The 24117-nt window shown below is 42.2% G+C and overlaps 1 protein-coding gene across 1 annotated transcript in view; it reads left to right on the top strand.

Annotated features, from left to right (window-relative positions):
• SLC6A3 (solute carrier family 6 member 3) overlaps positions 1–24117 on the top strand; it is a 711041-nt gene that overhangs the window by 27749 nt on the left and 659175 nt on the right. The window contains exon 2 of the mRNA XM_078685725.1: positions 3574–3705. Coding sequence (XP_078541851.1) covers positions 3574–3705 — 132 coding nt within the window. The remainder of the gene's footprint in view (positions 1–3573; positions 3706–24117) is intronic.

Raw genomic sequence — 24117 nt, 5'->3', positions numbered from 1 at the left:
CATTTAGAATAGCGTCAATCGAGATAATGGGTTCTATATTAGTAGAATTTTTTTCTAATCCGCTTAAAACTTTCATCCAGTGCTTTATTAAATTTAGATCACTCTTGGATGGCTAGCATTGTATTTTGATATTAATGTTGATCAGTGAATGGTCTATTAAGGTTTTTCATTTAATCATGAAATAATCCGTAGTGATTCCACAGGTGAAGTCCAGGTCCAGTGTGTGACCTGTCAGATTGGTTGTTGAGGCAATCAGTCAGGTGAGTCCAAAATATTTGAGGTATTGCTTGTATAACTTGCTTACTGCTCTGGTCATCTACTGAGATGTTGACTTTAACCAACAGCATGATGTTAAGCAAGAATGTTATGTCCACAATTTCTTTAACAGATGCTGAGTTATAGCTCAGTTTGTGGTACATTATTACAATTACGAAGAAGGAATTAGGACAAGGAGAGATCCACACAGCCATGTGTTTGAAGCATGAAAGAGTTTGGTACCACAAGCGTATTACAGATTTGTGGTGGATTAGTGGCTCTGTTAGGATTTCAAAATTAGGAGGCAGAAGAGAAACATGCAGAGTAGTGTCGTTATTTGAGAGCCAGTTTTCTGTCATCTCTTAGATTACACATTCCTCTTCCTCAATCCTGGAATGTGAGTGAATTTTTAGTGCTGAATGGCTGTTCTTAAGGACCATTTTCCAATAGGAACCAAACATGATGTAGGAATGTTCAAGTAGAACTCTGATAGGGAATTAGCCTTTGAGACAAGAAGCCTAATTCTTTATGTTAGAGTGAGTTCGACGTTTTAACTTGTAGGGAACCACTACATCAATGACCTCACTATGAGGTCTCTGGGGCCAGCGAGGTTATGTCTACTCCTCATACTTAACGATACCAAAAAGGGTGGTAAATTCCAGAGGGCATGTTACCGGGCTTACAAGTGGATCCCAGAGGGTTCCCTGAGAAATTAACAGTTAAATTAGCATTTCTAAATCTAACATTCCCCAGTACTTCCTCATTTACCCTCCAACCTGTAGTTTCACCCACAGATTTAATTTGCCTTCAGGTGCTGGAGTCTCTTGGTGATATGTACTTAATATGCTGATTAACCTCTGACCTTTTAATTATTGTAATTCACAAGGGAGCTGCTAATACTTCATACTGTTACCGGGTTAATTCAATTTTGGGGGCCTCACTCTTGAATGGGTACTATTGTATTTTGATTTTTAGAGTAATCAGACAATGGACTGTACAAACGTTTGGTTTAATAAATAAAAAACTGTAGTGATCAACATGTAAAGAAGAAGTCAAGGGTGTGGCAGAGCAGTAATTAGAATTTCAGTTATGGACAATTTCCGAATCATTGAATTCGTAGCCATCAACGTTCATATTTTTTCATTTAGAATATAGTCAATCGTGGCAGCATTGAAGGTGCTGCTTAAAATCAATGGCATTAGTATGAGTAGTTAATAAACCCCCCACCTTATGCAGCATTTTCTCATTGAGCTGAACAGAGGTATTAGGTCAAGAGATGTTCCTCTATGATTATTTGTATTCAATTACAACTACACACATAAAAATCCTTTAGGCATATTTGCTAGAAAATCTAACATCCAGATTGTGAGGGCCTCGAAAACCCTCACCAATTTAACAAACTTTTGATCTAAATATTGTTGCCTGGATATTGAAAGTGAACTAGAGATGACGTTTAATGAAGACAGTCCATTTCTATTCTATGATGTCCACATGTCCATGTTGTTGTGAAAATCCAATAGAAATGGCACAGTGTTAGTGAGTGGCTTATCAGGCTGCCATTCAGACAGGATTACCGGCTCTTCAATCAATGTCTGTAGCTCATGGCAGCTTGTCATATCAAGAATCTTCAGCAAAAACAGATACATTTTGTAAAGCTAGACATTAGTAACTTTTAATAGAGATATAGGTCAGTGTGAGGAACATGGCGACCTCAGCAATACATTCTTTATTGTCTCCTGGACAAGAAATAGTGTGACAGTGTTGGAAGGTTGATCAATCAAGTTTGGGGAATAGCAAAATGTTGGCAAATTCTTTGAGGTTTGATCAGTTCAATAACTGGTGACCTAATCAAGTGATGATACATTAGGGCATGAATGCTCTGCTCTCTATATAATACATTCCTACATGTAATTGTTACTATATTTTCAGTTTAAATAATTTTGTAGTTCATGCCACCATTGTTTAGTTAGTTCAGTAGACATATTCAAGCCTTTTGTTGTCCCTAAAGCAATAAGTCCTAATGAAAGAGTATTGATCAGTCCAGACTGAACCTAGAACCCGGTCAGAAGAGAAACACAACTGCTTGAAAGCACTGTACATACATTGTACTGGATGGTGTACAGTTTGAGGTGGCGTGAAGACCCAGGGACCCAGGGAGAAAGATCACTTGTGAGTTTCTTAAACTTGCATTACGCCATACGTGTTAAAATTAACACAACCTGCATAAAGAAGTGCAGAAGTCCTTTAGGCAGGCTGGAATGAACAAATACACAATTGCTTGTCTTGCTTATGCATTTGTGGGTAGGAAAAAGAGACAAGAGTACTGATTGCAGACCATCACCTAAGAGCTAAGGATAGCAAAGTATTGCACCTGTTTTCAATACCATCATCTCAAACATTGCAGAGGGAAATAAATGTCGTACATAAGTATTCATGTTTAGTATAAGAGTATCTGATCGACAGCACATAGAGAATCCTTGTGAGTGGTTGTTTGCTCTATACATTTACCTTTACCGTTACTTTTACCTTTGTGATTATTATTATTTTCATTCTTCTTTCTACTTCTTCTTATAATTATTAGCATTATTATGTTAATAATGATAATACCAATAATACATATAATTATTAGTATTAATCTTGAGGAAATTAACAATAATAAGAACAATTACATTATTATTATTTTTATTTTTTTATTTTTATTATTATTATTATTATTATTATTATTATTATTATTATTATTATTATTATTAACAATACTAATGATAATAATAATAATAATAATAATAATAATAATAATAATAATAATAATATTAATAATAATAACACAAATAATAGGAATACTAATATATATAATAATAATTATAATAATGATACTAACACACTCATTATTATTGTTAATATGATGTTGCTCTTTTTGTTACTGTTGTTATTTTTGTTATAATTTCCGCTAGGATTATTTAAAAAAAAGTTTATTAGCACAATATTTTATCAAGTCAACAGAAGCTGCCATCAACCATACAAGCTGCAGCAGGAAAATGTTGCACATTTTGTATTAGATTAATATTAACACCCCAAACCACAAATATTTTTGGCATTACTATTACTATTTTATCACTATTTACCATGCAGCAGTCTTTGCAGGTTAATGGGCTATGCTACGGCAAACTAATGGCATCTCTAGATAGTCAATGATAAGGCGCCTTCAGAGCAGTTTCTAAGGGTTCACCCTTAGCATTAAAAGTAACCATGAGAACACGCACGTTGGTGATTGTGACAACCATATCGTCAATATAAGGCATGTCTTTTTTTTCTCAACAGGTGCCTTCCTGGTCCCCTACCTGTTTTTCATGGTTATTGCGGGGATGCCTCTATTTTACATGGAGTTGGCGCTGGGGCAGTTCAACAGGGAAGGAGCAGCCGGTGTCTGGAAGATCTGTCCCATTTTCAAAGGTAATGGCTTCATTCAAAATGTGGAGACTAATCAAATTAAAGCGACAATTCTGCACTCAGGCTGCACATATTTTGATGCACCTTTGCTCTAACAATATTACTATAAGTGTTGAAGACTATGGCAGGCCTCCCAACTTACACTGTGCCACTGTGCGCCCTTGATGTTAGCACTCTTCACATGGTCTTCTGGCGAAGAGCCAATATCATACTGTGACCAAGAAGTCAACTAGAAACACCAACTCAGTAGATTTGCAACCACCTGGAGGCATGAAATGCTGTGTTAGAGGCCCTTTGGTTTTCTCTGTTTGAAATGAGTTAAGAGTGGCTGCCTAGGAAAGACCAGGTATAAAAACTACCCCCTCACCCAGTCATGCCCTCTTCAATGTCCACGACTGTGATGGTCTAAAAGCACTGCCACCCCTCCAGGCCCCATCCAAAATGTCTCACTCCTGACTCACATGGTGATGGTGTTTTCGAAATTGGCAGGTCTGACTATGATATTGTTACAGTATAGGTCACTGCACAAAGCAGTGAGCCTATTTTTTTGTTTTAATTGCCTCCTGGCAGAGTGGGGTGTGAAAATCCATGGCGCCACAGTCCATTGCAAAGGAGGTTTGGCCTCTTGAAAAACTGGGATTGTTTTAGGCAGGACAGTTCCTCTTAAAGCCTGCCTTGGTTGCAACCACATTAATAGATAATTTCTCCCTCAGTTCTACTGAGCTTTCAAAGACATGGGGCTGTGTAGGTTCTTACACTGGTCTAGGGAAGCATATCCAGAGCGAATTGTGATATTTAAAAAAATATTTCACTCCTATGTGTCAAATATATTTATTTTCTTCTCTCTACATCGCCTTCCTCTTCTTCACATTAAAACCCCCACGTCCCGTCTGAACCTAAACCTCCTGAATCTACTTATGTAGCCATCATCGCAAATACTCACCTCTAGACAAACACCCCAATGGTGAGACATTCGCTGACAGCTCTTCTAGACTGAAACTGTTATTTATTTTAAAGTACCAACACTGTTGCACTTTCTATGACTTTCTGTTTATCAATCACCCTGGTGAAATAGCTCTGTATGCTAACCACTTGCTGGGGAGATAGCAGGAAGACTCCCTGGATGCGGTACTACCTCTTAAAACAGTCACAAAGAAAAGTAGTACTTTTAAATCTGCAAAAAACTGGAACGCAGATGGAGGAAAGACTGGGCGGTTAATAATAAAGCGGCTTACCGATCTGCCCTGAGACTCTATAAAACCTCCCTGAAAAAAGCACAGGTGGCTTTCTTTGAGAATAAAATAAATGTGTCATCCAACTCCTCGAGAGAAACTTTTAAAATAGTTAAACAACTACTTAAGGTTCCTTCTCCAGTAAGCACCCTGGAATGCACAGAAGAAAGATGTAATCAACTAGCGGACTTCTTTGATTCTAAGATATTAAGAATCCTTGATAGTCTACCGCAGAACGTCTCTGTTTCTTATGACGACATGGACCTGGCCCCTACTTCTGGCCCCCGGCTGGACTCCTTTAGTTGTATTACCAGGGATGACTTCTGTAAAGCTCTATCTTCCTTGAAAAGTGGCTCTCCGTCTGATCCTGCGCCCATGTATATCCTTAAGCGGATCGTAGATACGATCGCCCCATTGGCAACAGAGCTTCTAAATGCCTCTTTTTCCTGCGGGGCTGTGCCACCTAGTTGGAAACAGGCCAGGGTCAAAACCCTTTTAAAAAAAACGGGGCTTGATCCCTCGGACCTGGCCAATTTCCGCCCGATTTCGTTGTTACCCGGCCTTGGCAAAATTGCCGAAAAAATGGTCAATCAGCAGCTCTCCGGGTTCCTCGAAAATAACCTGCTGCTGAGCAACTCCCAAACGGGTTTTCGTCCGGGGCAAGGCATGGATACAGCCCTGATAGTGGTGGCGGAGGAGGCAAGGTGTATCTTAGATTCAGGAGGATCCGCTGTTGTGATCCTCCTGGATCTAAGTGCAGCATTTGATACGGTGGACCACGAAACTCTAACTCACCGTCTCGCCAGACTGGGCGTAACAGGAATGGCCCTGAAATGGCTTACATCCTTTTTGAATAACCTCTCTTTCAGAATCTGGGAAGGTGGTGTACTGTCTAAATCCACCCCCCTCCAGTGTGGAGTCCCTCAGGGCTCTTCTTTGAGCCCTACTTTGTTTAACATATATATGGCCCCACTGGAGGAGGTGGTGGCTCCCTTTAGGATCAAAACAGTCACCTACGCGGACGACACCCAACTAGTCGTCTCGCTAACCCAACAAGAGGGATGTCTGGATAACCTCTCCGCCTGCCTTGCCGGAATATTCTCCTGGATGTCCAGTTCGCGGCTCAAACTAAATGGAGCAAAAACAGAGATCATGCTCCTGGGTCATCATTTTACATCTCTCCCCAAAGCTGTCTGGCCCCCCTACTTGGGTGAGTCGCCCATACCGAAAGATAAAATTAAAAGCTTAGGGGTGTGGTTTGAGCCCGACCTAACTTTTAAGACGCAGGCACAGAAAGTTGCAGGCATTTGTTTTGGCCTACTACGATCAGTACGGAAAGCTCTCCCTCTCCTGCCTCCCCAGTCCAGGACACTACTGATTCAGGGGTTAATATTATCCAGACTGGATTATAGTAACACCCTGTTTTTAGCAGCTCCTGAAGCTACCATCAATATCCTACAACGGGTGCAGAATGCTGCAGCCAGGATGCTTGCGGGTGCCTCAAGAAGATCTTCGGCTAGACCGGTCTTGAGAGCACTTCACTGGCTGCCAATACGCGAAAGAGTCATCTTTAAATCGCTATGCATCACCCATAAGGCTCTTCAGGGTAAAGGACCTCCTGTCCTCAGGAGCCTGATCTGCCCCTCCAAATCATCTCGGGCTCTCCGGTCGGACCTCGGAAACCTAGCCACGGTTCCCAGAGTTAGGAAGGTACGCACAGGGGGTCGCCGCTTCTCTGTAAATGCGGCAAAAAACTGGAACTCTCTCCCCAGTCGGATTCGTATCGAACCCTGCTATTTTAAGTTTCGAAAGGCCCTTAAAACATTTCTTTTTCCCAAGGACTCCTAATTATCGGTACCCACTACACACTATCGGTGTGTAGTGATCAGTAGCAGTGAACAGGTCATTTTTTACCCTGTGTCACTGGAGTGACAGCTACAGGCTCCCTCACTTTTTTAAAAGTGCTGCTGCTGTGTGCTTAACACGAGGTACATGTGGAGTGCCGTGATGGTCCAGAGGAGTGACTCTGTGCTGGATGTATGTGTGCCTGGGTAGGGTGCAGTACAGAGATAGAGCGGTATGGAGTGGTAAATGTGGGATTAGTGTATATGCTGAGTGTATATATGTCTGCGAGGAATGCATTACATTAGAGATGTAGTACTGTGCAGTGAGTGCACAATGAAAACATATGCTTATTGTATGTGTGCTTGCATGAAGTACAATACTTGAAGGGGAAAGTATTGTGTGGCGCATACGGTGAGTGTGTTTGCTGGAAGTGTGAGTGTTTGCAAATAGCACATCCTGGTACAGTATGGAAAAGCTTCAGTGCTGAACAGTGCACACAGTCTGAATGCGTGTACTGAATGCTTGTGCACTTGTGATGGTACAACGCATGGAGGGAAGAGTGCTGGACAGTAAGTGTACTGTGAATTTACACTGAGTAAGTGTGCCTGCATTTGTACATTAAATTGAAGGGGTCTGGGCGCATCTTAGGAAAGGGGATGGGTCTGATAAGGAAATCATAAAGAGTAGGACTCGGACCTGGGATTAACCCTTTGATGTGCATATCACTGTGGCTGACATCCAGGTGTTAACTCTGGTCACTCACGTGAATTGTGTAGTGGGTCAATCAGCTTCAGAGTCTCGCCTGCTGTGACAGACATCCTTTCAAGGGGAAAGAAATTAAATAGAAGTGGGCACTTCAAAAGAAGCGGAACTCCAATGTAAAACTTCAAAGATTCAGACCCCAAATCACATTTTGATGTCTGGGAATGGACTTTAGGAATGGGAGGTTGAGACCCTAAACTTTGTCATCTGCCAAGCAGCCAGGCGGGTTGCGTGAGAAGGGGAAGCTATGCAAGACTTCTGCCTGTGACCAGGATTGGGGGACAAGGTGTGCTAGTCTCCCTGCTGGTGAGGTGTCATCACCCAGGGGGAACTAAGATCACCTGCCCTGGAGCAATGGCCCCTGTCTGCTTGTCAAGACCAGGGACTAAGACCAGGGGCCCTGTGTAGAAGAGGAGTGTGTTGGAGGCAGCGAGGTCCAGTGGGGAGCCCTACGGAGAGGACACCCTGAGTCAGGTGTGAAGAGAACAGCTTCACACTGATTGGGTTGTAGCCTGTGTGCAGATACGGTCCAGTGACTCCTGCATGCCAGGAGAAGGCTGTCGTGGTCTAAGCTGTGTGAAGACTGCTGTGCAGGAAGCGCCAGGCCAGCACGACCAGGCCGCAGTGACCCCTATGCCAGAGAGAACCACAGTTAAAATTATTTGGGCCAGAAGTTTGATACTTGTGTCCACTGAGATCTGTGAACTCGTACATCAGGAGGGGCTGTCATAGTCAGATTTATCGCACTGGCAGAGTCTGCGCATTATTGTGAGTAATGTGGCAACTCTGTATGCCAGGAGGGGCTGCCGGTATTAGTGTTGCCAAGTGTTTGGGTCGTGGAACAGACAAGGGGATTACTGCAGTGACCAGCAGGTCAAACCTGCCAATTGCACCTGACTGAATCACACAGGATTGCAAGGACACTGCAAAAGACGTTGCACACTCACTGAAGCTCTAGTCGGGTGCCGGTAAATCCTCCCCCTGTGTTAGGGGTGGAGTGACTTACCTCGTGTTGGCTGAGCGGAAGCAGCTCCGATCGCTGGACAAGCCGGCGGTGCTGCTCAATGGAGAGAGCCTATCCTGCCAGGTGCTGCTGTGTGAACTGCACTTGACCTTTCTTTGCCAAACAGAATCTGGACTCTGGAGTTCCAACAGAGAGGGCACTGACTGCAGCGCTGAACACCTCCATCCCGCCAGAGGGGGTTAGATTGGAATTGGCCCTGTGTGTCCCCTGTGGGACTTGCAGCTAACGGGCTTGGGACACAAAATACACTTTTGACTAATAGCTAAGGAGTCAAAGGGAAACCCTTGAGTACGGCCTAGTAATATGGATTCCGTGGATGTGGCCCCCAGAGAATAACTTGGGACAGGTTACAAGGTAGAGGGTGGGACAGGGATTTTACTGACAACTAGTAGAGACCCAACCTCAATGTTATTGCATAGGAGTATTGTTTTTCCTTTGTATGTGTACAGTTAGAAATAAAAGACTTCTTTTTCTTATAAAAGTAACTATTGGACTGGACATTTATTAATTGTGCATATTGTGTGCATTGTGAGTTATAAGTCACCTTTATTTACCTGTATCAAAACGTCACCACCCCACCACTCAGGGAGCCTCGTCCACAGCTAGCACCAACATTCAAGTACAGAATGGGTACTTGGTCCAGTTGTTCAGGATCCATAGTAGGCCTGGCTCCAGGAGGTCATGAGTAAAAGGCCTCAAACATCACAGTGTGGCCCAGTATCCCCCTCATACTCAATGGCTCTATGAAAAGGGTTCTAACAAAGTAATTAATCAGGAGCCTTCATACTGTGTGTTACATTGGTGACTCTCCTGTTCTTCTATTTTTCTCCAGTCTCAGCTCTAGACTTCGCCCAGTATTATTGCTAACATTATTTCCCCTTGAATCTGCCTTTTATAATTGTTACTGCCCCTGTGAGTTTCCTCATTTTCTCTCTCATGCGCTATACTCCCTACTTTCTATTATCGGCAATCATGGTATCTGTCAACCACCATCCTTTCTGAATGAATGTGGTGACCCCGAGATCCACTGGAAGGATTGGACTAAGTTATTTGAATCGTACCTGATCGTAATGGGGGGTGAGAAATGCTCAGCGTTGTGAAAACAACATATACTACTGCATAACTTGGGTGTTCATGGGCGTAAAGTGTATGAAACTCTACCTGATCCCAAAGTGGATGACGACGATGATTTTGATGCGTACGATATCACACTTATGAAGCTAGAGGCACACTTTGGAGACAAGGTCAATGTGGTACTCGAACAACATCAATTCTTTAGCAGAGTACAAGGGAAGAATGAACATATAAATAATTATATCGCAGCTTTAAGAGGTCTTACCCAGTTATGTGAGTTTGGGGATCTCAATGACTCCCTCATAAGAGACCAACTTGTCAGATGCATGAACAACAGCAGGGTCGAAGAGAAGTTACTCGCAAAAAAACCCACTCTTAGAGATGCTATCTCTATTGCACAGTCGATTGGACATATGGTGAAGTGTGTAAAAGAAATGAAAGCTAAAGAATAAATAGTGGCTTCTGTACAAGTAGAGGTCACTAACAGTGAAGTACTTAAAATATCTAACAAAGTGGGCACTAAAGAAATCCCATCCAATAAACCTATTAAAGAGGGTCATGGGTTAAAATGTTTTAGATGTGGCAGCAGCAACCATCTGGCCATCAGCCCCTTTTGTACAGCACAAAGTATTTTATGTAAAAAGTGTAATAGGAGAGGGCACTTAGCCTGAGTGTGTAGAGATGGGGTGAGTAATACTGTCAAAATAGTCAACTCTAACGAAGAACCACCGGTTAAATTTGTGTTCCAAGTAAAAGACAGTGATTTTGGTTCCAAACCTAATTACCCCAAGTGTGTAATACTCTTTGACAACAAACCATTAGAAGTATATGCTGATTCCTGTTCCCCGTTCACGTTGGTAAATCTTAAGGACTTTGAGAGTTTGCTGGGTCGTAACAAGGCCACCTTAAATCCTCCAGATATTTCACCTGAAGGATACACCAGCGACCCCATTCCTCTTGTGGGCGTGGTAAACAGCCACATAGACTTTAAAGGTAGATCCACAGTAGGCAAGGTGTACATAGTTGAGAGTGGAGCGAATCTGCTGGATGGCAACACCAGAAAGAGTTGGGTATCATTCTGGACCCTAATGACAAGAATCAAGTCATCCTAGTTGATCTTCCTAACAACAGGCCCTTGCAGGAAGCTTTTCCTAATCTGTTCACGGATAAACTAGGTAAATTACGAGACTTTCAACATAAAATCGAAGTCAGACTAGGTGCCAAGCCTGTGGTGCACAAGACACGTCAAGGTCCACTACGTCTTAGGGAAACTCTTAAAATGGAATTGGATAAACTGTGTGAAATGGATGTCATCCAACCCATTGAAGCTTCTGAATGGCTAGCACCATTGGTTCTTGCATCCAAGGCCAATGGACAAGGTATTCGGCTTTGTGTGGACCTCCGCTGTCTCAACGCAAACATCTGGGTAGAGAGATTTCCTCTCCCCAACATAAACGAGATGTTAAGTACTATGGGCAAAGCATGTTATTTTTCGGTCATCGACCTATCTATGGCGTATCAACATGTAGAACTTCACCCTGAATCAAGACCGCTGACAGCATTTACTTCACCTTTTGGGGCCTATATGTTTGTAAGAATGCCGTTCGGCCTTCCCTCAGCAGCTTCCATTTTTCAAAAAGGGATTCAACACATTCTTAAAGGAGTCAATAACACCCTCTGTTTCCAAGATGACATACTAATGTACGGAGCAACAGAAGAGGAGCATGATGCCACCCTCAACTCAGTATGCCTGAAACTCTCACATGCAGGGTTAACAGTGAAACTTGAAAAGTGTAAGGTCAAGGTCAAGTCAGTTGACTATCTGGGGCATACTATTTCCATAGATGGTTTTAGGCTCAAGCACAGCTTAATCCAAGTAGTAAAGGATGCTCCATATCCATCGAGCAAAGATGAACTCAAATCTTTTCTTGGACTAGTAGAATAATATGTCCAAGTTCGAGAGGAACTTTGCTGATCTATGTGATGGATTACGTGATCTCCTTAAGAAAAATACAATGTTTGAATGGGAAGAAAAACACAATGATATGGTCAAAATGATAAAACAACGCATTCTGGACTCACCTGCTCTAAGTACATTTGACCATAATAAGAAAACTGTACTAACTACGGATACATCTGGTAGAGGGTTAGGAGCCATGCTCTCTCAAAAAGGAGATGAAACCATCATAGCGTTTGCATCCCGATCCCTCAGCTCCGCAGAACGAAACTACTCAGTCATTGAGAAGGAGGCATTGGCATGCTTCTGGGCAGTACACCATTTTACTCTTGTGGGGTATAAGATTTGTAATACACACTGACTACAAGCCGTTAACTTTCATATTCTAATCCAAACATACCCAAAATGTATCCCCCACGGATAAACAAATGGGTCCTGGGCCTTAAAAACTTCTGCTTTAAAGTAGAATATCTACCAGGCCCTGAGAACGTGGTTGTGGATTATTTATCCTGGTCACCCCTCATGGATAACCACAGTGAGGAACAGTTAGATGTCCCCATTTTTTGATGCATCTTCCCTCACTAACAGAAGTAGAGTGGGATGAGAACATGAAGAAAGACAAAGTCATGAAGGTACTCAAAGACTTCATCATCAACGGTTGGCAAAAAAACTTTCTGAAGTCCCTGACATCATCGGAGATTACTGGGAGGTTAGACTTGAACTAATACTTATGTCTGTTCGGATACATTGGGGTGATAAGGTCATTCCACCCAAGGACTTGAGGAATAAAATAATCGATCTGGCCCCTGAGGGATAATTAGGCAGGAGCCTCACAAAAAACAAAGTTAGAAGTTGCTTTTGGTTTCCTAAAATGGATTCAATGATTGAACTCAAGGTCAAAGAATGCTCCAGCTGTGCTAAAAGCGACAAAAGCAAAGTCCTTCACAAAGTCCCTCTCTCCCCTGTCGATGTCCCCATGGTACCATGGACCAAACTGGTCATAGACATAATTGGCCCAATGGAGGCCCTCGGTCCCCAGAAAAAGTTCATGTTTGTTCTTGTCAATTACACCTCGCATTGGGTACATTTCAAGTTTACGTCATCCACCAAAACGAACAATCTCATCTCTTTCCTAAAGAACATTTATATTTGTGTCTGAAACAATGAGAGAATTCTTGGATGAACTAAACATAAAACATGAGAAGACTGCACTCTATCGTCCTAAAGCAAACGGTATGGTAGAGAGGGTGAATCGCCTGGTGAAAGAACACATTCAACTGGCAATGCCAATGGGTTCAATGTTGAAGATTCCCTCAGAGAGTGTATATGGGCATACCACACCACACCCAACAGTGTCACAGGAGTGTCTCCCTTTGTGTTCCTGAGAGGGAGGAAACCTAGCACCAAAATGAACACCAGGTGGTTGGAGGGTGGTTAAAGTGTTTAGCTTGATCTAGATCAGAGAAATTAGAAAGTTAATCTACATCAACAAAAATACAAGTTGTGGTATGACAAAAAACATGGGGTCAAAAATGTTGATTTCAAGGCAGATACACCTGTGGTTGTCAAGAAACCCACTCATATGCAACCCGGGTCGAGCAAGTACTATGTTCCCCTACGAGTGGACAAAGCGGGCAAGAATGTAGTTCACTTAGAGAATGGGCAGACGTGGAGTCATGAAAGACTTGTGGCCATCTCATAATGTTGTCTTTATATACATTTTTGTTTCCCTCTATAAAGGAGATGTGTTGTAATCTTGATAATGGGTTCCCTAGGTGGTACATTCCGTTCCCCCCTCACCTGCCCTGTCCTTTAGAACCTCCCATGGGGAGTTCATGTTAGAATGTTGAGTTCTCTGACTGTTGATTGTGAGGAGAGTGGATGATCAGAATAAAGGTTCCAATTCTTACCTGCTCTGGAGTCTGCAACATTTCTTGGACTTCAACAGTATGTTTCTGCCATCAGATAATATTTTCCTTCTAAGGTCTTGCCTACCACACAGCATAAGCTTTCTTTAGGCAAAGCCTCTCGGGCAACCTAGAAATCATCAGGAACTGTCCAAGCCATTGCAAAATCTGTATATTTGCCTGGTCATTTACAAGCATTTACAAGCATGCCCCTGAATCCATTTCTTACACTTGCTTCTGTCTAAAGCACAGAGAATCATGAGAGTCTCCAAAGTGCCACCTTCGGATGCAATGGATAACCACCCTCCTTCCTACATGGGTACCACTTTTATACCTTAGACACCAGATAAACCAGATACAGAACATTAGGGCCTATCTGGACCTGCATTCCACACATCAACCTTAGGTCTTGAGCGCCCAACATACCCACCAAGAGTTACTGCTTTGCATTTGATTTAGCCTTCACCCAGCATACCAGCTACTGTATCATAGTTACCAGATAGTGTAGCTCAAAATCTTGAAGACCTAGCCCTCCTGCTTATATTTAAGTTTCAAAATCATAAGCCTAACATTTGGCCTTGAGCTCGTCCATACCAGCTGGCATATGAAAGTTTCCAGTACTTTAAATACAGGTTCCGGAACATGGCACACTACTCTCTGTAGCAGGTAAAAGCATCTCAGGATCATAATCATTTTTACCAGTGGCATGTCAACCACATAAAGAGTGATAGGGTTACCAAAATGTGACAGGACTCCTTTGGTTACTGATGACTCTCTTGAAATTCAATGTATCCACATCATAACGTTGCCGGGCAACATGTATCCCAAATATTTAAATACATGATATTGTCACATTTGTCCCAACTTTGACATGTCTCTTTTTTGTGTGCCATACCACCCAAAGGAAATACTCTGAATTTGTGCCGGTTATGTCAAATATTGGACAGTCCCTCAAACACTCCTGGATGTTACAACAGGCAAGGAGTAGCCTGCTTGGGGTTCCACATATAAGCTCGACATACAGTGAGACTAAGTGCAAGGTGTCACCTATGGTCATTCCCCAAACTCGCATAAACCTTTTCATGTGTGCCTCCAGCGATTCGATTTCCAGAACAAATAGCATTGTTAATGGAGAGCATCACTGTTGTGTCTCATCCCTTCTAGATTTCTCCCCCATCTTCACCCTGGCACAAGGTGATCTGGAATCTCCTCTAATGAATAAAGACGAGGCCAAAGTGAAACCTAGCCAACCTACCAAATAAGAACTCCTTACTAACTGACTCAAAGTCCTTCTCAGTATCAAAATAATCATTTTATTTTAGCCTAAGGCCCGTGACTCTCTTTCTCTTGCAGCTCCTATTCTGTTGGAGGAGCTCAGTCTGTTTTCCAGCTTTCTTTCCCTATATGTTAAAATGAAAACAGTTAAGCGGCATGTAAAAAGTTTTGACAACAGGTAACCTATCTGAATTGTTTTACTTCTGTGGTCAAAACAAAATACTTTTTTGCTTGGGTAGTAATTTCCTTGACTTAAGGCTGGCTCATGAACAAAAGGGAAGTGATATCTTCACCCCTCAGAAAGTAGATAAGCATGCATCAATATCCTGTCAAGCGTGTCTAAGGATTCCCATTAAATCATTAGCCTAGGCAGTGTGCTTACACCTTTCTTGCAGTGTAACCACCAACATCCATTTCTGTGAGCCTTAAGTGTCCAAGAGAACCGGACAGAGAACACTTGAGGCACGTCTCACTAAATGTCAACTTTTTTTGGTGCTTATCAATGAAAACACAAGCATTGCATCACATTGTCACTTTTCAAACTCACCCACAACTCTGGCTTAGTCCACGATTGCTCTGTAGGATCATGGTAGTTAGAACTTAGAGCCCCTGTCCTGGTGGGTTCTGAATCTACAGTCTTGAGGGATGACTTAGGTAGCATACTTAGGTACTTAGGCAGCAGAAAATTTACACTGCCGGACATCAATTGGAAGTACATATTATCACTTAAGAAAATTCAACAAAGTCATAAAAATGGCCCAAGAGCATTTGAAAAGTTGTATCACCTAAAAACTGACAAAGTAAGGTTGGGGGCACAAGCTATCCATATGACACACTCAGTAGTAAGCATTACGACCGTTCCAGTCGTCAAGATCCCACTGGTTGGGGTATCAACCAAATCGCATGGCCACTCAATTGAGATTTAACAACCTTACTGACAATCTGATAACCATTGTACTTCAAAACAAAGTGAAACGGAAGCCTTGAACACTAAACACTTCCTTATCATTGAAGACCAGACTTAAAACCTCTGGCTCTGGAAGCAGAGCACACTCCAACCTAGCCAAATCAGGCCTTAGTTCCAACCAGGGCCGGACTGGCCGTAGCAGGCACCGGGCATTTTCCCGGTGGGCCACCAGGTTGGGGGCCAATTTTGGGCCCCTGGCGTGCCGTTTTTGTTATAGGGCCGTTTTTGCAGCATAGCTGCAAAATTGACCCACAACAAAATCGGCCGATACCGGCCCTGGCAAACAGCTCCCCCCTTGGGGGAGTGGCCGAGCACTTTGCCAGGGCCGGTTTTGGTTCCCAGTCCAGCCCTGGTTCCAACTACTATTGGGGCTTCCAAAAGTGTGAGTCTGGGTGAAAGAGCCATATCTGCTCTCACGTTGTGACAACACTGTTTACAGGACCGATACTAGGCATGTGTAAACATAGTGCGAATGTCCTTGATGCTCTCTGGCAAAAGGAGATGCTTCTTTCAACCCACAGCTCTGAATCCCTGTCTACTACGTGATTCACATTTGTCCCATTCACACAAAGTTCCCTCTCTTAGGTGGAGCTGTTGACAGCGTCTAATGGCAACTCCTCAATTCTCTGGTGAGACAATCACCATCTCGGTGTCTTTTACGCCTTTCAATATATCTTGGAATCTGAGGCCACTTTTGGACCTGAAACTCAAATCTCTATCCTTGGACCACATTCAGCCCGAAACCACATTCAAGCGACTTTCACTCCAACCCTGCAAGACATCACACAATCAAACCATTACCACAATCTAGCACACTCCATACAATTACCACAAATGCGATGACTGCAAACGGAATTACTGCCTACCACGATCTAATCCAACACATTTATCTCAAATGCAATGACAGCATACCACAATCCAATCCAATGCAATTACTGCTATCAAACATTACCGCAACACATTTCTCCCTATTAATACATACACCTTCTTCAGCAACTCTCTACTTGCAGTGCCTTCTAATACCGCTTTGTCAGTCTTCAAGTTCTGGGCAATAAAATCAGGACTTTTTGGGACTTGGATCTTTATTCTAACTTGGGCAATTATTTTGTAGCTCCATTCAGGGCATTAACCTAAACTATGCTCCTTTTTGTCAAGGTGTTTAACATTACCTCGACTATCAAACTAATAATGCAGAAATTTCACAGTAATCTCTCTTTGGTAAGTTAGAAAATGTGGCACAGTTACCTTTAATTACCATTACCCTTTTTTCCGCTCACATTGATGAATCTTTGCCACTCTATTATCACCAAAAGAATTCCTTCACAAACATTGTCAAATTATCAAATGCAAATAGACATTTTAGTCAATAATGAGAGTTGAGTGTAGTTTAAAAGTGATTTATTTTCTTAATTAAAGTTTAAGGTTCTCTGACTCTTCATTCATTAGTCAGGTATGAATAAGATTACAGAATTGATAAAAGAAAAATAAAGGTAGTACAGAGCATATTATAATTTCCATACATCGTGTTCCATAATAGAAAGAATCCCTATTCTTAGAAAATGAGGCACACATGATGTCAATCAGAACTCATGAAGAGTTCAACAATAGAAGAAAGATTGATATTAACATGAATCTAAATCAATAATAAATAATTGCGGAATCTCCCATAAAGAGAAATAAAGCTTAGTGCAAATAAGCCTTGGCAAAGCCAGTTAGTCAAAACACAAAGCTTGGGGATTTTAATAAAAGTCAGATGGAACAAAGCCTGCATCTAATCTGCCTTTGTCTGCCTCAGTTGTGCTCTCCATCAAGGCCTGTCCTCCCCTCCTCTGCAGGTCTGAAAAAGTTGGCAAAGTTCTCCGCCCCTAAATCTGTCTGAGTCTGCTTCTGGCTTCTGCAAGGGTTCTGAAACTCCTAATCTAGGAACGCTTTTATATAAAAAACATTTTTACAAAGCAGGTGGCATTTTTTCATCCTGCATCCAATTGGAAACCAGCATTCTCACTTCCACCATTCCGCAGTTTGCATACGTCATCCATCAGACCGGCAAAAATCCTTCTCACAACATATTTTGCATCTTATTTTAATATAACGTTTTTATTTTTAATTACACACGTAACATTAGCTGCAAAAGAACTATGTTATTTAAGCAAGAATCATTAAAGCATAACATGGTAATGCATTTTTAAAGTGCGTGTTTTTCCTATTCTCTCTAAAGCAAAGCATTAACTGAGGCTTTGTTTAACATTTCCAGCAACTAAATAGATAAGGCTCTGAGGTTACATGCTGTAAATTATGCCAAGCGTTCTCTCTTCCACACAGAAAGAAAAATTCCTTTTCTTATCTCGAAGGTCACCTGGAGCTTTCACAGCAAGAGCTGAATCATGAACTGTTTCTGTGTTCCTGCATTTAAAATGTTGTGTTAATTTAGTACAACTATATTCTACTACTGCACACATTTAACATGTTTGCAAACTAAAATTGCATAAGGAGACAATCCAAACTAGCCACATTAAATCAGACTATGAATTAATTGTGCAATGGTTTACATGATTTATTAAATAGAAAACATCTGACTAAAGTCTGTGAATATCAAAGCCTCATGTTTTCATTTTGCAGCTCCAAATGTCTGCATGCCATTTTTTAAAATGCATTTTTATGTCTGAAGCCCAAGGCAGGGTTGCGAATAGTAATGCGTAATTCTATAGGAAATGTTTACGCTCTTTCAGGATAATGGGCAAGATAAGATTATCTAAAGGGGTGAAAACTGAGGGTGTGGTTGGGGTGGTAGTGATATCTTCTTTGCTGTGCATCTCTGTGATCCTCGTTCCAATAGTGACATGTAGGCGCTGATTGGTTTGGTGGGTCAATGGGAGTGACTTCCCCCCCTCGAGGGGTGTGGAAGAGTTGGTACTGTGTGGGCTGATTACTATGTTGGAGCGAAGTGTGGTCAAGGGTGGATCATTAGATGTGGGTAGGCAGTGCAGTGACATTAGTTGGGGTGACTTTGTGACCTGTGGGAAACTAGGGTGTACCTTAGAGGGTACTGAGTCCTTATTAGATACTGCATGCTTTATGATAGGGAAAACGTTGTGTAATAAATCTAGGATGTGGTCTGATGACTGGACAAGCATAATCTCATTTTTATAAATGGAGATGGTTACTTTTGCATTGAAAGTAGGCGCGGGAGCCACGGATAGTCCAAGGCTGTGTGACGCTTTCCTGGATGTTAAGATCAGGAGTATTGCATAAAGAGCTTTTCTCCAATGAGCTCTTCTTTTTGTGTAGAAGATAAGATTGTTGTATAAGGCTCCTTTATGATACGCAGAAGTAAGGGTCAGAAATGAGGTTTTCTGGGTGCACATTGAGAAGTCTGTGTTTGAAGATCTTGGAGGCCTTTCATGTTAGATTGGTTGAGTATTTTTATTTTCTAGGCATCGAAGCTATCCAATTCCAGATTGGTATTCAGTGGGTATCGCAAGACAGGATCCATACCTGAATAGGGGTCTGGACCCAATATAAGAGTGAGTAGATGAGGCGAGTTAGTTGGCTTTGGAGAAACAGAGATAGTAGGAAGGTGCTCACTTGTAGACTGCCATCTTCATAGCAGTAACAGGACGTAAAGCGGCTTACAGTCTTTGAGTCCGAGTACTGTTTTCAGGCTTACTAGTTTAAGGTTAACAGGCAGGCTATAGATCTCTGGGTATCTAAACACATGGACAGCATCTTTCTTGGGGGCAGGGAGGACCTAATATTAGAGAAGGTAGTGTGAGAGGTTCACCTGGCATATGCTGTCCACTAATTAAAGTGGGCCCCTTGCACCAGTCCAAATGACCCTTATTAATGATTAGGTGGCCTGGCATATGCTGTCCACTAATTAAAGTGGGCCCCTTGCACCAGTCCAAATGACCCTTATTGATGATTAGGTCAAAGACAACCTTTAAAGAAAGCTATCCTAGCGGTAGCTGTGGAGGGCAGTCTTCATACTAAGTCTCAAAGGAATGTAAAGCAGCTTGTTTTACCAGAATAGAACCTCCTGAATACCCAAATGAAAGGAGAACCACACAAAAGATATATAAAATATATGTATTTATTACTGAAAACTCTCTACTAACCTCTAAACAAGATTAGAGCACACGGCACACAATTATTAATCAATAGAACAACAGTAAATAGCACAATACACAGCGGGCTCCAGGGGGAGACCGAACCATATACTAAGAAAGTGGTATAACAACCACGACTTGACTAGACACAGTGCCTAGATCACATAGAATCGCTGGGACCCCAAGGAACCACCCAAAGTAGTGACACAGGGGACCCACAGAGGACGTGTGCAGTGTGAGAACAAAGACGCAAGCTCCGCACAACTCTATAGGAAATTCACGGTTGGAAATTTACAGTTTAAGGACACTTCGGAGAGGACTTCAAGAAAACCCTTTGGAACATATAAGGTTCTAAGGCACCCTTGTGAGTACCGGAGTACCCGTGTTACCTATCCCAGGGGACCCGGGTGCATAGGGGTCGTCGTGTCGGAAACCTTTGTTGTTTTCAATGGCATGACTCAAAAAAGTGCTGCTGCCAGGAAGATGAAAAGTGTCTGGTGGAATCCAAGCCTGTATCTGAGGTGAGAAGAACCTGAAAGCGGAGGGGACAGAGTCTGGGTCACTTCAGGGTGACCAGGGGCTCGGTAGACTAATGCCCACCGATGTCGGGTGCTTCAGGTGAGATGATGAGATGTCGACGATGACCAAAGTCTGGTGGTGAGCTGTCCTACAAAGGATGTCGAGTGCTGAGGGGTCAGTGTCCGGATTGAACACCAACAAGCCTTGGCAAATGCAACCCACACTGGCAGAGAAAACCAGTCACGGTGAGGACCAGCAAGGTTCTGGAGACTCTCCAAGCTATGGGAAGTCAGGGCACTTCTGGAGCAACCAGGGAAGTCCAAGATAAATCAAAGTTACCTTCACAGGGACCAACAGGCCAACGGACCGGGGATCACAAAGGGACCTCAAGCTGAATCACGAAATACCAGCCCACGGAACACTTGTGGAGTGTAGGCTGGAGATCTTCGGTGAAATTACTACTCAGAGTCAGGACTACAAGTAGCCAGAAGCACAGCCTCAGGGATTGCCAAAAAGCATATGCTACTGCAAAAGTACACGGTGCACAATAGTTCAGGTTGCATGGTCCCCACAAGGGATACTGGTCTCAGAATTTCTGAGAGGGCAGATCGACCTCAGGGGTGCTCGGGTACTCAACTTCTGTGTTGCAGAAATCCTTGGAGTCCTTAGGAGCTTGGGAGATACAAACCGGTCAGATGCATTAAAGGTGTCTGCCTTGCAGGGTAGTAATCCTTTACTCCAAGGGAGATTCTTCCGTTATTTAGCATAGTGTAGATTGTTGAAGTACTTGGTTTCTGCTTGCAGAGTTTAGTCCAGGTAAAATCTAAAGTCCTGTAGTCAGGGTCCTTACTTTCTACCCAGGGAAGGGGTTGGACAAACTCTGGGGACACTCCTAGGAAAGGGACAGGACAGAGGGGGGGACACCCATGTCCTTTGTCCAGTATCATGCCAGAGCAGGAGCCAATGGCTCCTGCAACCGGTTTGAGCTGGACTATGCACAGGGACACCAAATGTACCCCCAGTGCAGACTTTCAGGCACTCTCAGAGTGCACCCACCCAGCCCCAATACACTAACGCCTGTCATGGAGGAACCATACCTCCCACACCAGTTACTGATGTGGAGGTATGTGGAGGTATGATTCCAAGGTGTTTGACACCAAACACAACATGTTTCTAAGCAGCCGTTTTAGCACATACCATGAGGTGTGTTTTATAGAATTTTTATTGTTCTTTAGGAAATAGTCGTGGCCCTCCAGGTGAAGGCGCTTTCAGTGCCGAAACGCGCGTTGAGAAGATGCATCTTTTAGCCACCTCATATTATTTGTGTTTGTTTTTGTAACATTGTTTTTCATTATGTCTATGTATATGTATTAATATTCTGTCTATTTTAGATCATTATTTAGCTTTGTGTTAAACGTGCAATTTTGTACGTCGCTTAAATTATGTTGCATCAGAATTATGTCTTTTCTATACATTATTTGAATTAAAGTTTTTTTTTAAATGAATAAAATAAATTTCCAATATGTTTTAATGTAGCTTAATTACATTCAAATGTCAAGAACAAATTCCCTTCTGCGTGTAACTTTATAGCATACAAACTTTCAACCATAACCATTCATACAGACCGGAGCAAAGAGGAAAACTAAACTAAAATGCGAAAGTTTATTCAATGATTATTTAAAAGCATTTCTTCTCTTGTCATCAGAAGCACGATAAAAAATTACACAGTTATACAGAATAAAATCACAAAAAAATAATAATACAAGTGGGAAACAAATCTAAGGAATAAATGAATCCTATTGTCGTGAGCTAAATACAATAGTCACAAATATAATCAGACTCTGGCATCCAATTGAATATTTTACAGTCAGAGTTGTTATTCCATGGACTTAAGGTACTTAAACTCAGTAGAGTGCATCGACGCGTTTCGGTGGGCAAATGTTTAGGAGCCAGCACCTTCTTCAGGCTACATTAATAGAATCCCACAAATTTAAAATCTCATAGAGGGATCACATACAATCTCACGCTCTTCGAAATAAGGTTCCAAGGCCACGATGATGGCTATCTTCAAAGCGGTCATTAGATATTTGGCCGTAGATACAGTTGAAAATGATCCATATATTAGTATATTGCTAGACAATATTATAGGTTACGTCGTAATCTCATTCATCTATTATATTCAGCCGCCAGCGGTCTGCTCAACATCGGAAACGCTGGAATTCGGGCATACACCTCAGGCGGTAGCTTAATTATATTCACACTGAGCTCTCCTTATCATGTTCTATTGTATTATTACCCTGTTCAGGAGCTCTAGAAGTGCTACAGTGGGGCCTTGATACTCGCATTATGGTTCCATCATACAACCACCAAACATATGGCAGAACTTGATTACTATATCCCTTATGGTATTTGACGGTCAAGTTGCCCTGATCCTGTGGTTAATGCTGCTCTCATGCCTACTGAGGTTAGTGCCTCATGTCACCAACCCCCCACACTTTCTTTATCAAGGGGTATAGGACCTCCTCAGCAGCTACATGCATTTTCTCTGCTGCGCCAAAGAATAAGGCCTTGCGTGGCGGGGGGGGGGGGCTTAACGTATGGTAACAAAATATTACTTTACGTTAAAAAACATAGAAATTCACTGGCTAAACCAAAGGTTTAAGTAACGTTATAGTTAGGTGTGATAAAAATACCCTTTCTATTTAAATTAAAAAATTCTTAAAAAATCACTGAAAAAACTAAGGTTACAATAATGGTATACACCGATGACTATGTCAGTGACAACCTGAATGTTTTGAAAAAACACAGAAATGTAGAAGTTAACGTTAGCAGAGCTAACTATACCTTGTGCTCCTGCTATGCATTGCTTATTACCGCACATATTACATCACTCATGACATGTTCTATGACATAACTTATGACATCACTGATGACGTCTCAAACAACATTATTGATGACATCATCCAAGCCTCTTTTGTAGACATTACTCCAAAAAACAGATCTTTTTTTCATACCTAACTATGACTGTACTTTAACCTTTTTTTAATGAATAACTATATTGCCATTATGTGAACTTTTTAAATACTCTTGTGAACTGTTGCTGCTCTGTTAAAAGATACTCACATTCACTCCATGGTTAAGGCCTGATTTAGAAGATTGTGATAACAGGACAGATGCCAAAAAATGACAGATGTCTCAACTGATATCTCTGCTTTCCCTGTCCTCACTTAAAGGACAGGGGAAGAATGCCTTCTTGATGGCAGAACCAACAATGGCTCCTCCATCTTGAAGGGTAACTGGTGGTCAAGACACCATCAAAACCTACGCTAGACTAACACAAAATTTAGGGTGGCGAACCCTCCACTACTTCTGGTGATGACACATCTGCCCAAGACCGCTGTTATAAAGCATCATAGAATGCTCTTGAAATGTCCCTGATGAGCTGGGCCAAAACTTCTCAACAAGTCAAGCGCATTTTTAATGTGAGATTTGGAGAGTCCCCCCCCCATTTGAGGACATATTCTTGGTTTCCATTTTTGTGATGGCAGAAGGACTTGCTGTCTCTGAGATTTTACACCAGAGGGGTGTTACATCATTTTCACTAGTGAAGCTTTGGGGGAAAAGCCCCGACTCTTTGTAGGGAAGCACAAAATGTGGTGGACCATCTTCCACTGGCATGGTAGAGGTGTTCCTTCCGCCATACTGATGGCGCGGGATTACCAGCTCAGTTTACCATACTCACCTGGG

Source organism: Lissotriton helveticus, chromosome 4_1, assembly GCF_964261635.1.
Source record: "Lissotriton helveticus chromosome 4_1, aLisHel1.1, whole genome shotgun sequence".
Lineage (NCBI taxonomy): Eukaryota > Metazoa > Chordata > Amphibia > Caudata > Salamandridae > Lissotriton > Lissotriton helveticus.
Note: the sequence above shows the minus strand (reverse complement) of the source record. Positions and strands in the feature narration are given on the sequence as shown.